This window comes from Nannospalax galili, unplaced genomic scaffold, assembly GCF_000622305.1.
Source record: "Nannospalax galili isolate Female #2095 unplaced genomic scaffold, S.galili_v1.0 scaffold514, whole genome shotgun sequence".
Lineage (NCBI taxonomy): Eukaryota > Metazoa > Chordata > Mammalia > Rodentia > Spalacidae > Nannospalax > Nannospalax galili.
In genome coordinates, this window is record NW_008336076.1 from 395,641 (window position 1) to 412,817 (window position 17,177).

The 17,177-nt window shown below is 36.0% G+C and overlaps 1 protein-coding gene across 2 annotated transcripts in view; it reads left to right on the plus strand.

The window, feature by feature from the left end:
* LOC103732330 (sodium channel protein type 1 subunit alpha) overlaps window positions 1-17,177 on the plus strand; it is a 202,892-nt gene that overhangs the window by 77,771 nt on the left and 107,944 nt on the right. For both annotated transcript variants that reach the window (XM_008830884.2, XM_008830891.1), the window contains exon 2: window positions 16,421-16,736. In XM_008830884.2, the coding sequence (XP_008829106.1) occupies window positions 16,473-16,736 (264 nt within the window). In that variant the 5' untranslated portion in view covers window positions 16,421-16,472. The remainder of the gene's footprint in view (window positions 1-16,420; window positions 16,737-17,177) is intronic.

Sequence of the window (17,177 nt, forward strand, 5' to 3'; positions counted from 1 at the left end):
GTTTCTTTTCTGTTAAATGAGAAGAATGAATAACACAAACTGAAACCTTTCCAAAATATTTGTTACATCTTGATTTGAGGATCAGCATATCTTTGCCTAATTCTTTTAAAATGTCTCACTTAGTCTTTCAGAAGGTCATAGATAGAGGCAAACTAAGACTGTATGAAAGTTGATTTCATAGACCCGAATGACAATCAAATTCAAGATTAGCATGCCATTTGGGGTAAAGAAAAACAAAAGCTGCAACTTGAGGAAACATAAATCTGCATCTTTAGTTCATAATCACCTGGCTAGTTCAGTTCTCTCCTGTAAATCACTTACAGAGACAGACAAGACAAAAAGTTTTATTATTCTAATAGAGCAAAATGGTAGCAATGGAAATAGGAAGGCAGAAAGGAGAAAGTTATAGCTAGTTGACAGGAAAGTGGGAGGGGAGCAGGTAGTGGGAAGGTAGCTTTAAAAACAGCATGGAACTCGGGCTGGAGAGATGGCTCAGCGGTTAAGAACACTGACAGTTTTTGCAGAAGGCCTAGGTTTGAATCCCAGCACCCACATGGCAGCTAACAACTGTCTGTAATTCTAGTTCCAAGTGATCCAATAGCCTCTTCTGCCCTCCTTGGGCATTATACCACACGGGTGCTCGTACCTACATGCAGGCAGAATAAGCATACACATAAAATAAAAATAATAAATAAAATATAACTTGAAAAAAGTGTCTTAAAAAAAACATGGAAATTAAAGAGATGATTAAGAGTCTCCCAAGATGCAACCTCAGCCATGACATTTCTTAGCTAAATCTGCAACATTAGAGGCAGAGCTGTGGGAGTGTTGGTATTAGTCAAGGTTTGGGAGACTTAGATAAGGTCTTCTTTCTCACCTAGTTCTGAACAAAGGAGAATTAAACAAAGGACTAAGACAAGTAAGCTAGAAAATGTCACCTGTATGCTTTATAGAGGTTTGGGAATCTAACCTCAGGAAAGAGCAGAGGTCCATCTGCTAAGCACACTCCAGGATTAAGCACTTCTTCCACACAGGCTACAGTGGCAATAAACAATGGCACTTTCCAAAAAAGAAGTTGAACAGTGACTAACTTATAAAAGAGAAAATCTATTCAATTCTAAAGCACTTTAACAAACTGATCTCATGTTCACGTCTTTTTGTGAGATACCACAGGGAGGCCAAGTGCTTCACCTCAGCTGTTATCCTTATTTCTGTTTGGGTAGAGACAGTCAGGTGCCTGGGGAAGTCTGAATTATGAGAGGTACTGACTTCAGATTAACTTAAATAAAACTCCTCCATCTGTGCTGCCAAGGAAACAAAAATGTGCTAGCCCCTCATAAGAATGTCTTCAGGTTGTGATAAGTGCTTACTAAGGTCCAAAGTGCAATGGACATGCAACCTTCCACAGGACAGCTACATAATGTCCAGAAGAAAAAACTCATTGGAAAGTAGAACTATGATTCTAAGTAAAATATTAGGACAGACTTAGGAATGATACAAGATATGACCAGTCTTAAATATGACATCGTACAGAATACCCTATGAATGCATATTACTAGACTATAATTCTGATGCTATCTGGTTTGACTCCCATCCTTTTCTATGAGTTAGATGTCACCAGAAGATGTACTGTATCTCTCATTTATTATAGACACATTCTAATAAATATTTCTTCTTATTTTTCTTTCATCCACTTCAGTTACTAATGATAAAATCTGGCCATGGTGGTACATGCCTTTAATCTCAGTACTCAAAAGGCAGAGGCAAGCAGAATTCTGTAAGATTAAGGCCAGACTCGTCTACATAGCAAGTTCCAGGCCAGTTGGGACTACAGGGCGATACTATCTCAAAAAAACAAAATAAAACAAAACAAAACACACACACACACACACACACACACACACTCGCCAAAGGATTACCAATGGTCACACTATTGCATTTATTAATTTTTTCAGTATACAAATTGCACTTTGTTTTATTGCAGTTATTTTGAAAGCAGTCTCTCACTTCCATTTCCTCTTCTTTTGGATTTTGTTTTGTTTTCTTCACTATGAATTTAACGTATAACTTGTTTTATTTTCCGAAGAAATATTGTATCATTTTTTCTGCCTACTACATTAGTTAGTTAATAGTCTATTTTTGATTCCAGAATTCTATACAATGTATTTTATCATATTCAGACTCCTTCTCCCCCTCTTTACCCCCTGCCCACTACCCAGGTTTCATGTCCTCCATTATCATCTGTTCTTTTTTTAATTTTTAAATTTTTACTTATTTAAAATTTTTTCCCTAAAGGCTTATTCTGATCTGTGTCTCCCAAGTACTCCTGGGTATGATTCATGTCCTGGAGTCCATTCAACCTCCAGTTATTACACTAGTAGGGAATCATAAGTCCCCCTCACTCAGCACCCATCAGTTGCCAACAGATATTCAGCTAAGGCTGGGGCTTCCTGCCTACCTCCGCCATCCGTGTTGGGTCCTCTCTGGCTTGGGTTTGCATAGGCCTTGTGCATACTGTCATAAGTACAGTGAATTCATATTCACTATCACCTCTGACTCATGCAATCTTTCTGTCCCCTCTTCCAACATGATGCCTGAGCCTTGGAAATATAAGGTGCAATATAATATATAGGTCCCATTTAGGGCTAAGCACTCTGTAATCTCTTGTTCTCTGCAAGTTGACCATTTGTGGATCTCTGTGTTGGTCACTATCTGCTACAAGAAGAACCTTCTCTGATGAGAATTGAGAAATGCACTAATCTGTGCATCTAACAAATCAGTATTTATAAGTCAGTTTAATATTATGTCTATTTAGAAGAACTGTAGTAGTAGATTCTCCCATATGTCTTGTGATTTGTTTAGTCACAGGTTCTCACCCTGAAAGCCGTGTCAGGTATGTACTCCCTATTGTGAAATAGGCCTTAAATACAAATGGAAAGTGGTTGGTTACTCCCATAATATTTTTGCCACTAGTGTACCATTGGGCATATTTTGTCAAGCCAGTTGTTACTGTAACTTGCTGGGTTCACATCTTGGTAAAGCTGATGAGTATCTGTCTCTGTCAGTAACGTGCATCTCACCTTCTAATACTAGGAAAGCTAGCCAAGAGAGATAAAGGTTCAAGGTCAGTACCAGCTTGCTTTATTCTTGTTTGTTTTGTGGTTCAGGTATGCAGTGTCATAAGCAATAGGATCTTATCACCCAGTTTTGGTCGGTAGCCAAGCACAATGACAATAGCCAAAATTGTTGGAGGATCTTTGGGATCTCTCTTTTCAATAAATCCAAAAGAAGGAGTCAATTTTTTTGGCATTGGGCTTTGCATTTGTTAGCCTATGGTAACTATTGGGGCCATTAGACCCCTGTTATAATAGGGTAACTACATTTAAATTCTTTTATATTTTAAATGTGTATATTGAGAAAATCTTCCATAGTAGGTCTCCACAAGGCTCTTTCAAAAGGCCTTTACTGTTTGTTATCCCTCCTCTTACTCTTCTTCTGTCCTACCCTGCCATTCCCCACCCCATTAAGCCTGTCCTATTATTCCTTTTCCCCATTTATACCATTGCATTCTATCTTCCCTCCCATGAACCCCCCCATGACATCTTGTTGGTTTCCCAATCTCTAAGGATTTTCCAATTGAAACATACATATATAAAGATTCAAAACTAGCATCCACTTATGAGAGAGAACATGCAACATTTGTCTTTCTGTATCTTTGTGACATCACTCAGGATGGTTTCCAGTTCCATCCATTTACACGCAAATTTCACAATTTTGATTTTCTTAACTGCTGAATAATATCCCATTGTGTAAATATACCATACTTTCATTATCCATTCATAAGCCTTCATCAATTGATAGACATCTAGGGTGTTTCCATTTCTTGATTATCGAATAGGGCAGCAATGAACATGGATGAACAGGTATCTATCGCTGTAGAAAGATACAGAGTTCTTTGGGTATATGTCCAAGAGTGCTATGGCTGGATCATTTCGGAGATCTATTTTTAACTTTTTGAGGAATCTCTATACTGATTTCCATAATGGATACAGTAGTTTGCAGTGAATAAGTCTTCCCCTTTCCCCAGGTTTTGTCATCATTTCTTTTCTTTTTTTTTTTTTTTTCATTCTTGGCCAATTCTGACTGGGATAAAATGAAAACTTATAGTTTTAATTTACATTTTTTTGATGGCTAAAGTTCCTGAACATGTTTAAAATATTTCTCAACCATTTGTGTTTCATCATTTGAGAACTCTGTTTATTTTTTATTGCCCCAGTTTTTTCAGTTGGGTTCTTTGTTCATTTGGTTGCTTTGGATAGTTTGTTTGTTTGATGTTTAGCTGTTTGAGTACTTTTACATTTTAGTTACTATCCCTCTGTCAGATGTATAGCTGGTAAAAAAAAAAAATTCCTATTCTTCAGGGATGCCTCTTCACTCAAGTGATGGTATCCTTAGAAGTACACAAACATTTTAGTTTCATGAGGTCCCATTTGTTAGTTGTTGGACTTACTGTCAGTGCTATTGAGGTCTTGTTCAGAAAGCCTTTTCCTGTGCCAGCAAGTTCCAATGTATTTCCTACTTTCTCCTCTATCGGATTTGAGGTATCAAGATTTATGTAAGGTCCTTGATCCATTTGGAGTTGACATTTGTGCAGGGTGAGAGATAGGGTTCTAGTTTCATTCTTCTACATGGTTTACCAGCACTATTTGTTGAGATTGGCCTAGAATTTTGTTGTTGTTGTTGTTGTTGTTGTTGTCATTAGTTCTTTGTTTTGTCTGGGTATCAAAGGAATACTAGCTGAATAGAAGGAATTTGGGAGTATTTCTTCATTTTCTATCTTATTGAATGATTTGAGGAGTATTGGTATCAGTTCTTTGAAGGTTTGGTAGAATTCTGTGCTGAATCCATCTGGTCCTGGGTACTTCTTAGTTGGAAGATTTTAAATTACTGCATCTATCTCATTGGGTGTTATGGGCCTGTTCAAATTATTTGTGTCATTTTGACTTAGCTTTGGTAGGCTATACATATCTAGAAATTTTTCCTTTTTTTAGATTTTCCAGTTTAATGAAATATATGTTTTTAAACTATATCCTTATGGCTTTCTGAATTTCATTAGTGTCTGCTAAATGTTTCCCTTTTCATATCTGAGTTTTATTTGTGTCTTCTCTCTTTCTTTCTTTCTTTCTCTTAATTTGAGGTTAATTAAAGGTTCATCAATCTCATTAATTGTTTCAAAAATCATTACATAAATTTTTTTTGTATTTTTTTCATTTCTATTTCACTAATTCCAGCTTTGATTTTCCTTCTTTCTTTTCATTTACTCTTTTTAGGTGTTGTTTGTTCTTGGTTTTCCAAGGCCTTTGGGTCCATCATTAAGTTATGCATATGAGAGATTTATGTGAGGCATCTCTAATTTTCTTATTTAGATGTTTGGTGGCATAGATTTTCATCTTAGGACTGTCTTCACTGTGTCCCATACATTTTAGAATGTTGTGTTTTCAAATTCATTCAATTTTTGTTCAGTAGCATGTTCCTTAGTTTCCATAATTTTGTGTACTTTTTTCCCATTTCCATTGTTGTTAATATCTAACTTTATTTGCATTCCTATAGAATATAGGATGTTATTTCAATTTTCCTAAATTTATGAAGCCTTGCTTTGTGGCCTAATACATGCTCAATTTTTGGAGAAAGTTCCCTGGGCTGCTGAAGAGAAAGTGTTTTCTTTGGTGTTTGGATGGATTATTCTGTCAGGTCCATTATTCTGTTAGGTCCATTTGATTCATGACGTCATTTAACTCTGGAAATTCTCCATTTAATTTTGTCTGAATAGCCTATCTATTGGTTACTGGGATATTGAATCACTGTGTTGGATTCAACCTATAATTTTAGATTTAATTTAGTGTCTTTTATGAAACTGATGAAACTGAGTGCTCCGGTGTTTGGTGCATATATGCTTAATGCTTAATATTGTGATATCTTCTTGGTGATTTTTTTTTTTTGGTCTTTTTGATACAGGGTCTCCCTGTAGCCCCAGCTGTCCTGGAACTCACTATGTAGACCAGGCTGACCTTGAACTCACAGAGATCTGCCTGCCTCTGCCTCCCAAGTGCTGGGATTAAAGGCATGCACCACCATGCCCTGCAGTGATTTTTCTTTTAATGAGTATGAAGTGCCTTTCTGTACCTCTTCTGACTAGTTTTAATTTGAAGTCTATTTTCTTAGATGCTAGAATAGCTACACCTGTTTGTTTCTTACTTCATTTGCTTGGATTACCTTTTTCCATTTTTTATCCTAAGGTAATGAAGGTGAGGTGTGTTTCTTGGAGGCAATAAGTCAATAGATTTATGGATTTATTTTTTTTTTTTTTTGAGATAGGATCTCCCTGTAGCCCAGCTGGCCTGGCCTCAATTTTACAGAGATCTGTGTGCCTCACTAGTGCTGGGATAAAAGGTGAGAACCACCCTACCTGGCATGGACCCTGTTTTCTAATCTAATCAATTACTTTGTGTCTTTTTACTAAGGAGTTCAGACCATAAATAGTGTGTTATTATTGACCAAGTTTTATTAATTCCTGCCATGTTGGTGCTGTAGTGTTGTTTTCTTAGTCCTCTTCTGGTTAACTGATCTGGGATTATTTATTTATACTTTGTGCATACTTGAGACTGTATAATCTTCTCTTCATACTGAAATATTCCATCTAGTATTCTCTGTAGAGCTATCTTTGTAGACATAAGTACTTTAAATCTCTTTTTATCACAGAAAGTTTTTATTTTTCCTTTGGTTAAAACTGACAGCTTTGGCGAATATAGTCTGGCTACAGTTTGTGCTCTTTCATGACTTGTGTGACATTTGTCCATGCACTTTTGGCTTCCATAGTCTCCATTAAAAAGTCAGCTGTTATTCTGATCGGCCTGCCTTTATATGTGACTTGATCTTTCTCTCTCACACCTTTCCATATTATTTCTTAATTGTGTTTGCTTAGTGTTCTGGTTATTATATGATTTTGGAAGATTTTTTTTCTAGTCCTGTCTACTTGGTGTTCTGTATGCCTCTTGTACTGTGATAAATATCTCTTTCGTTACATTTAGGATGTTTTCTTCTATTATTTTATTTAAAATATTTTCTGTGTTTTTGACCTGTGCTTCTTCTCCTTTCCTATACTTATGATTCATAGGCTTGCTCTTTTTATAGTGTCCTAGAAGTCCTGCATATTTCATTCCTGGGTTATTTTTGATTTGACATTGTCTTTGATTGAGCAAGCCATTTATCCAGTTTTGTCTTCAGCATCAGATATTCTCTGTCATATTTCCTTAAATCCATTTTTAATCCCTTCTTCTAAGCTTTTTGTTTGAGTTCCTGAGTTGTTTTATAAGACTTTTTAATTGAATTTTTGTAAATTTCTTACAGTACATTGGAATCATCATGGAAGATGGAGCAGAAAGATTGTAAGAGACAGAAGTACTGGATGACCACAGGAAACTCAGTTTTCCAGATAACTCCTATTCACTCACAGCAATGGTGACAGCATGCACAAGTCCATCATAAAGCCGGACAAAATTCTAGCACAGAAGTGGGAAAGTGGATAAGAAACACCAGGAACTACTGAAAAAGCTTTTCATTTCAAGTTTTATTTCACCTCAACTTTCATCAGAGATTCTCTTTATTGAATTCTAATTTCACATGTTGAATAGTTTTGTTTCATTCAATTTTTTATGGTTTTCATTCAGTGCTTTATTCATGTCCTCTTTCAGTTCCTGAAGAGAAATTTATAATTGCTATTTTAAAATCATTGTCTTACGCATCAATCAGCTATGTTACCATTCTTAGGAAACATTGTGATAGGACTAATTTCTAGAGAAGACATGTTGTTGGTTAGTCTTGTTGTTTGTTTTTGTTCATGAGACTAAGGCATCAGGGCTTGTGTCAGTGATGGTGTTTCTTAGTATGTGTAGATTATCTCATCTTTGTTGAGTGAGTGGGTGTTTGTGGTTTCCCCAACTTGTCAGATAATGGCACCGTTGAGTGGTGCTTGCTTGTCACTCGCAGAATCATTTTATGTTAATGTGCGAATGGGGTGTAAGAAGTAGTCTCAGTAGAAATGGGTGTAATTTCTGAGTCTCAGATTCCAGCCAATCTCCATGTGGTCCTGGAGTGGCAGGGTGGGTTAGGTGGTGAGCAGGCTGACTGACAGGTCAGGCTGGGCAACTCACAGGTCTGGATGTGCCTGGATCCCAGTGACCCAAGCAGGCCTGAGAGCTGAGCTGGCAGGTGTGGGGAGGTCTTGCTAATCTACTGTTTAATCTATTTCATCTCTGATGTCTGCTAAAACATGCTGTAATTGTTTTCTTCTCAACCATGGTATTTAGTTCTCATTTTTATTTTAAATAAGTGCTTAACTTATATTTATCTTTAAAATATAACTATCTTTTTGAAGAACTTTCTCACTAAAAATGTTTTGTTGTCTCATTTTTTTTGAAAAGTGCCAGGGCTCTTCTAACCAACAACACATGTTTGTTCTAATGTAAAAAGAAAGCTGTAAGTCCCAAATCACAGGTTCTTTGTAGTTATACTTGTTTCTAATGAGTCATATATTTTTAATTTTTAATAACTACATGATTAGAAGAAGCATTTCACTACAGCTTTAACATATTCAGTAACACACTCCAGAGCAAGAGTATATCTCTTTCAGAAGTGGGTGCAAGTTTCTAGGTTCACAGTTGAATTAATAATTAATAATATTATTGAACTCAGTATAAGCCCCATAAGACATAAAATTGGATGAGTTTTTAACCTTTAAAAAAAATCTCCATTTCATTTTAGAATATATTGTTCCTTGCAGACAGAGTCATTGTTTGTGCTACTCACAAACAAAGAGAGAGGCCTTTATTTTTAACAAATTAGTACCAGTTTAAGTATTCAGCTTAAAAATTTTAAGTTAAAATGCAAAATTTTCTTTCTAGAATAAATAATTATTTCTGTTTTTCTTAGCAAAAAAGAAATTGCAACAATAATTTAGAATTCTTTTCCATAATATTACTAAAATTATTAACATTTAATAATATTTGACAGTTTTTAGATACTCCATAAGTAACATTATGTAACAGGTCCTACTTCTTAAAATTTCTGTCCAAGATAATCTTCTATTGCAGTAATAATGTACTCTGATCAAAAAAATGTGGGGAAGAAAGGGTTTATTGCATCTTACAGTTCCAATTAGCAATCCGTCTTTGAGGGAAGTCAGGCAGGAGCTCTGGGAACCCGGAATCAGGAACTAAAGCAAGATCATGAGGAAACACTAATAACAGGCTTCTTGTTCCCCAGGCCTATGCTCAGCTTCTTTAAGTGCAATTTTGTGAATTTCATGCAGCATACCTTGATCATATTTAGAACCCTCTCCTATCTACACACCTCTTATAGACTCACCACTGGATTTCATGTACTCACAAGTCAAATTTGTGATCCCAATATCCTTTGGTCTGGGTTCATCCACTGGAGCCTGGTTAGCCTACTTAACATCATATCCTTAAAGGAAACGAGCTCTCCCTCTCCCAGCAATTATGGGTTGCCAATCCTCAGCTAAAGTTGAAGCGTCTTACTTACTTCTCCACTTCTATAATGGAATTTTTGTCTGGCTTGAAATTGGTGGGGCTTCTGCATGCTGTTACCATTGCTGTGAATTCATTCAAGAACTTCCCAGCTGTCTAGAAAACTGTTTCCTTGTGGTCATCCACTACCTCTACTCTTACAATCTTTCCACCCCTTCTTCCACAGTGGTTCCTGAACCATGGGTTGCAGATGTTTGGTACAGGTACCCCATTAGTGTTGAACATTCTGAAGTCTCTTAATTCTGCTCTTTGGCCAATTGTGACTTTCTTGGTTAATCACCAGCTGTTGTATGAGGAATCTTTGCTGGTGAGAGTTGAAGGACTGTTCCACTATGTTCCCTTAGCCTTACGTGTAGAGATTGCATTGCAGGTCTGACACTTAGGCTGGACAACTCACAGACATTTATTCTTTGTATTTGACCAGTTGCAGAACTTCATAATAGTCTCAATCTGTTGTAAGGAAGCTTCTTTGAAGAATGGTGAGATGTATGTCCTGCAAATATAAGGATACATATTTAGAATATAGCAAGAAATTAAATTATTCTAGGGATGTGATAGAAGTAGTTTTTCTCTAGGGTCTATGCCCTCTCTAGCCATGGGTATTTTGTTATGTTTGCAGTTCCACACATGAGTTCCCTTCCACTGAGTAGACAGCTATTGATTTTCCCCAAATAAAAGTGCTACTGCTGTACCAATAGAGATTATTTACTGGGCTGGTCATTGTTGTGGCTTAGCTTGATTGTTGTGGCTTAGCTTGCTTCCTTATATAACCCAGGACCATCTGTCTAGAGGTGTCCCACAGTGGCCCAGGCATTCCCACATCACTCAACAGTCAAAGAAATGCCTCACAAACATGCCCACAGGTCAATCCAATAGGGGAAATTCCCCAGTTGAGGTTCCCACTTCTCAAATATGTCAAGTTAACAACTAAAGCCAACCACAACCATCTTATTTATTTATTTATTTATTATTTTATTATTTGTTTGTTTGTTTGTTTATGTAGCTGGGCACATATGCATTTGTGGTGGTCATAAAACAACTTGCAGGAGTCAGTTCTTTCCATCCACCATATGAATCCCAGGATCAAACCCAGGTCATCATGCTTGGCAGCAGGTGCCTTTACCTGAACCATCTCTCCTGCCCCCAGACCATTATTTTTAAATGAGCTTGTTCTTGTAAATAATATATGGTTTATTAATTCATATTTGCACATAATGTCTGTTGAGGGAATACATTTCTGACCCAAATATTATGTAATTATAATGTCATACAAATACAATTCCTGAATATGAACCAAGTCATAATCATAATAATAGATTTGAAGTGGTCATTGAAGTAGCATTTGTATTCTGTCTTCTTGGCTGTTTGCTTACCCACTTGACACCAACAGCTAATGGCTATGGAAATTTTCTTGTAGGGGTTTTATCAGGTGACCCATTTCTGATGAATAGGAAGGCTTGAGGTAACTACTTCTGTTTCATTCACATAACTTCATGGACAATAAACCCTATTGTTGTACTCTTTTTGAAAGGTAATAACTGCCCACAAGTAATAAATATGTATTTAAAATACACACCCATATTAAAAATCTAAGTATTTATATACAAAAGAAATGATAAGATGTGAAACTGCAGACATGAGATCAAATAGATGTACAAAACCCTATCAGATGAAACACAAATAAGAAGACAGATGTTATGTTCATTTCATAAAACTTAAGACAATAAACACAGCAAATTTACTGTTTTATAGATTTTCCATACTATATTTACTGTTTATCATTGGTATAAACTTCCACATATGAAAAATATTTACAGAAAAAGCACATGCCATAGTATGCTGATATCATCCTCCTATGTCTAGGGTCTACTGTGCCTCTTGCTGTAGTAATGAGCAATTCACCTATAACATGTCGGTCTGCTCAAGTACTCTATAACTCTTTGCACAAAGAAGAAATCATCTAATGACACCTTTCTTAAAGCATACCTTGGCCATTAAGTGACATAGGACTACAAACTCTTCAATCCACTCCTAATATCTGATCATAAGCATTATCTGTACAGCAAATGAATATAATTAGTATCAAAATTCATAGAATTAAGTCTTATATGGTGGTACATGCCTATAATTTCAGCACTTGGGTGGCTGAGGCAGGAGAATCACAAGTTCTATGCCAGTCTAGACCACAGAGTAAGGTCCAGATCAGCATAGGTTACATAGTCAGATGGTGTCTCAATAACCACACACACAAAAAAAGATAGAATTCACAGAATGAAAAGGACAGAATCTATAAGAATAAACAGACATATGTTAGAAGAGACTAACTTATCTTTTTGGCTCATAAACAATCAAGTAGGAGAGAAATATTTATAGGTATATATGGTCTGAATAAATGCAATAAGAAATTAAGCAACTTTACTGAGTCTTGTTACATTCCATAGATTCTAAAGAAAGATGATGCCTATTTTCAGTGTTTTTGGAAAGTCATTTAAAAAGTAACTCTGTTAGAACAAGAACAAAATCATAAAAATTTCCAAGGAATAAATAGTGTTAATGATTTTATCAGATAATAATGCAAAAACTAAACATTAATAAGCAAATTAGGTGGAAACTTTGAAACTTTTCTATGTATTTTATTAAAAATCTGTTATATTAAAGAATTTGAAGCCAAAATTTATATTAAGAATATTTTTGGTTAATTTTATTTGCATTTTTCCAAATACATTTTAAAATAAATTCACCTAACTCATGGCTAAGTCTAAAAGATTTATGATCATACTCTGAAGGCCATACATAATTTATTAATTTAAGAAAATCTGGTGTCTTAAAGTTTTTGAATTATAATTCAAGAGCAAGGTATGGCATTCCATTTATTTTTATTTTTTTACTTGAAGCTTTAAAAAATAATCTCGACTGGTGAGGACTTTCTTTTCCCCCTACAGATAAGAGTTATGCAATTTGGGAGTCTTTTAGATAGACCCACTGAAGGGGTACCCCAATTGCCTCACCCTGCGTCCCTGTTCAGCATAGAAGAAGCCAGAGGGGTCTGCGTCCTGGTTCCCTATCTGCAAGTTGGGTAACCTCTTCAGAGGATGGTATGATAAAAATAGGAGGTAGGAACTAGCTAGACAGGGTAAAAAGACCCCAAAGAAAAGTAGCCCCTTTCTTGGCTAAAAGTCACAATGTCCTTGGGCCCTTAACAACATACTCTGTTCCAAAGGTCAAAAATGTCGAAAGGTTTTGGGAGCTTTTATCTAATCCTTAAAAGATTTTAGAGTTACCTCTTCAGAGGGGGGGAATGTTCGAGTAGCAAAAAGCTCCATGAAAATAAATAAATAAATAAATAAATAAATAATAAAGAAGAAGAAGAAAGAGTACATGAAGTTATCAGAAAAAAGTGAAGGAGTCTTAGATTCATAGCAAAATGGAGCCCAACACAGAGTCTCCTTCCATCAGCTTTGCCGGCTCACAGTCTCTTCTACTTTCAATGTCCGGCACCAGGTAGTGCATCTGTTCTAAGAAAATGTCAACATTTTTAACTAAAAATTTTAATCTGTAAGAAAGAAAATTGTGAAATCAACATGCATGACACAATCTTTTTAAATGGTTCTCTACCACAAAACAAGTTTAATATTATACTTTAATAGAAGCAACAGTTTCAAATGAAAAAAAGGAAAAAAATAGTCAAAGAAAAGAAAATTAAAATGACTCAAATATATGAAAAAAGTTCTGCTTTTGTCGTTGTGACAAATGCAAGTCAAAAGTATTATATACTGACCTTTTTCCCTCTGAGATTCATAACATTGGAAAGCTAACACATGATACTAATGAAGATGTAGACAAAAAGGCAGGGTGTCAACCCTGCTCTCAGGAGTATTATCCAAGAGGTTATTCATCAATAATTGCTAAAAACTAAATTTGTATTCTTTACACATTGAAGTCGACCATTAGAAATTAGTCCAATAAATATGCATTCATGTAAGTAAAGTATGTTTATACATTATTTACATCTTTAGTCATGATAGCACAGATTGCAAACAACCTGAATATCCAACTATAGTATTACATACAGTAAAAAACTAGGGCATCAGCCAGGCGTGGTGGCACATGCCTATAGTCCCAGCACTTGGGAGGCAGAGGCAGGTGGATCCCTGTGAGTTCAAGGCTAGCCTGGTCTACATAGTGAGTTCTAGGCCAGCTGGGGCTACAGGGAGACCCTGTTTCAAAAAGATGAAAAAAAAACCAACAAGGGCATCAATAGAAGGAATGACTCAAATCTATAAAGGCTTAGAAAGGCTTCTCAAAAAACTAAAAATAGAAGCACCATATGATCTAGCTATCCCACCACTGGGCATGTACACAAAGACTCCATGTCCTACTCTAGATACTTCCCCATCCATGTTTATTACTGCTCTTTTCACAATAGCAAGGAAACAGAATAAGCTTAAATGTCCATCAATAGATGAATGGATAAAGAAAACGTGATGCATGCACATAACGGAATTTTATTCAGCTGTAAAAACAGAAACTATGAAATAGAAGGAACTAGACAATATTATATTAAATAACCCAGGCTCAGAAATACAAACACTGCATATTCTCTGTCTCTCTCTGTCTCTCTGTCTCTCTGTCTCTCTCTCTCTCTCTCTCTCGCCATTTTTAAATATCTGATTTAGGTGGTGGTGAATGTGGGTAGACGCCTTTAGACTTAAAAGGGGCTCATGAGAGGAGAAAGGGGAACTTTAAGGCAGGGACTGGAAATAGCTATAGAACACACAATAAGGACATGGATGGGGGAAGACTTGGGACAGGAAGGTACAGTGAGGTAGGGGGCAAGGAGGTGGGGGAGCAATGAGGGTGAACCAACCAACATGAAGCATGGAAATGACATAAGGAAATCTGTTATAACTAATAAAAGTAAGAAAAGAAAGGACACTGAGATGGAATATATACTAAAATATTTTCAATGAAAATAGAGTCTAGAACAGTTTTACGGTAAATTATTATCATGGTTTGAATAGGATACATATATATGGAAGCGCATATACTCATAGGCTGCCATATACGTATTACCTCTCTGAAAAAATATACAGAAGACAGATTATAGTGGTTACTTCTGAGAAGGAGGAACAAGTGGAAGGGAGACTTCACACTGAGTATTCTATTGAGTGTTTTTAATTTGTATCATTTGCATATATTTACCACTAAAATAATTATTTTTTTAAAACCCATGGGGCTGGAGAGATAGCTCAAAGGTTGAGAGCACTGTTCTTACAGAGAACCTGAGTTTGGTTCCACATACACACATGGCAGCTAACAGCCAAGGTAATTCCAGTTCTAGAGCACCCAATACCCTCTTCTGGCCTCTGTGGCACTGCACTTGGCACTTACATACATGCCGGCAAAACATTTATACACATAAATAAAAATTTTAAAATAAGAACCGCATATATACTTATGCTCAAATACACACTTAAGAAGAAAATTAACCATATTTGTCATCCTAAAAGTTTTATATTCAAATAAATAAGTGCTGGAAAGTTTCATATGAGGGAACCAGAGTTTTTAGATAAAGCATTCTATTTTGCCAGACCCTAAGTTTATTGCAGATAAATTGCAAGAAACTCTGAGAAGTTCACTGAATAGACTGAAGGTACAAATTTAGATTCAAATTCTCTCTGCCTTTTGGCTATCCTCTGTTAAAAATTTGGTCATAAACCTTACAGAAATGGGAACCCGCTTCAGTGAACTCTGAGGCCCATGGAGGACACCTGACAAAATAATCCTGACTGCAGTTTTACTATTGTGAGTCAAATACAGCAAAGCTGTAAATAACTACATCAGAGTTCGATGACTTTAATGAGTTAGTGCAATGACAAAATAAAATCTGTATTAGGCAGAGCTAAGGCTCTGGGACGTTTTGGTACAGCTATATGTGTGAAATTTGAGCTTTTATTAAATATACCTAAAATGATGCATCTGGGATTTGAGCTCCAGGTCTGTGATATGGAGCTGGGTTCTGCCTCAGGTCATCATAATATGTTTAGCACTGTAAGACTGTAGAATCAGCAATTATACTAGTATTGCTTTAGTGAAGGAAAACATGTTGGTTCCTGTCTTCTTTCAAATCATTGTTTCTTAAAACAGGAATTCTACTGTATCTTGTGCTTGCAACCTTCTTTCCATTTTAGTTTTCCTCCAACTCATTGTCACATAAATTGCTTTTGTTTCACTTTGGACTTTCATGTCTATGTGTTCAGTTAAGAGACCCTATCATGGCTAACACAGTGATCCATTCTCTCACATCTCAGAATATATGAAGGCCCAATTAGGATAACAGTGACTCTCTGGTCAATCAGTCTGCAGCGCGCTCTCTGACTAGTTTGTCTTCATTTGTCAGGGCTCCAGGGCTGGATTTCCTGTCTTCTCAGAAAAAAATTTCCTTCTGTTCCATACATTTGAATTGATTGATCTAGCTTGTGTCTCTGTAGGCATAATCTCAACACATGGGTGGAACTTGGAGTGGTCCCATCAGTGATGTGATGGCAATTAGCAATTAGTACTTTGATCAGACCATATTGAACCACATTTTAAGATAATAACATAGTTCCCCTATTAATAAAGCACAAGAGTTAATATACACAGGATGCTTACCAAACTCAGCATAGATAATATGTTTTTATAAAGTTTTATTTCAAATTCTATTTCTGTTCAGGAGGAGATGAGAAATTAAATCTTCTAGCTCATATTTTTTGATAAGCATTTATAGATATCAACATCTTTTAATCTCAATATGCCTTTGGTTTTCCCCTTAGGAATCTCACATGCTACAGAGTAAATGGTAATTAAAATGTGCAGGATGACAAGATGGAGCAAACAGTTCTTGTACCACCAGGACCTGACAGCTTCAACTTCTTCACCAGAGAATCTCTTGCGGCTATTGAAAGACGAATTGCAGAAGAAAAGGCTAAGAACCCCAAACCAGACAAAAAAGATGATGATGAAAATGGCCCAAAGCCAAATAGTGACTTGGAAGCTGGAAAGAACCTTCCATTTATCTATGGAGACATTCCTCCAGAGATGGTATCAGAGCCCTTGGAGGACCTGGACCCTTACTACATCAATAAGAAAGTAAGTGTTTTTAATCAGTTGTACATTGCTAATAATTTTATACAGTAGTCTCTTACAGAAGTATCACATACTAAATTAGCACAGCCTCAACCATCTTTCTGCTTAAGAAATGAGACTGCATTTGTGGGTGTTTTATGCATATTCATGAGAAGTAAAGAAATTATATTATGCCATATGGAGCTGTCCCCAATGCCCCATGACAAATATCTAAAAGTAAATGTAAATGTAGGCAACTAATTTAACAAATTAAAAATCTCTCCCTGGGGATTATATATGCAATTTTATGTTTTTTGTACCATGAAATCTTCAAGTCATCATGATACAAAAACTTCAAAACACATATGAACTTCTCATGGAACAAAGTTTCGCAACTTAAGAGTTTCCAATTTCTTTATTATATTATAAATAATAAATCAAATGAAATCCAAAAGAAATTTTCCC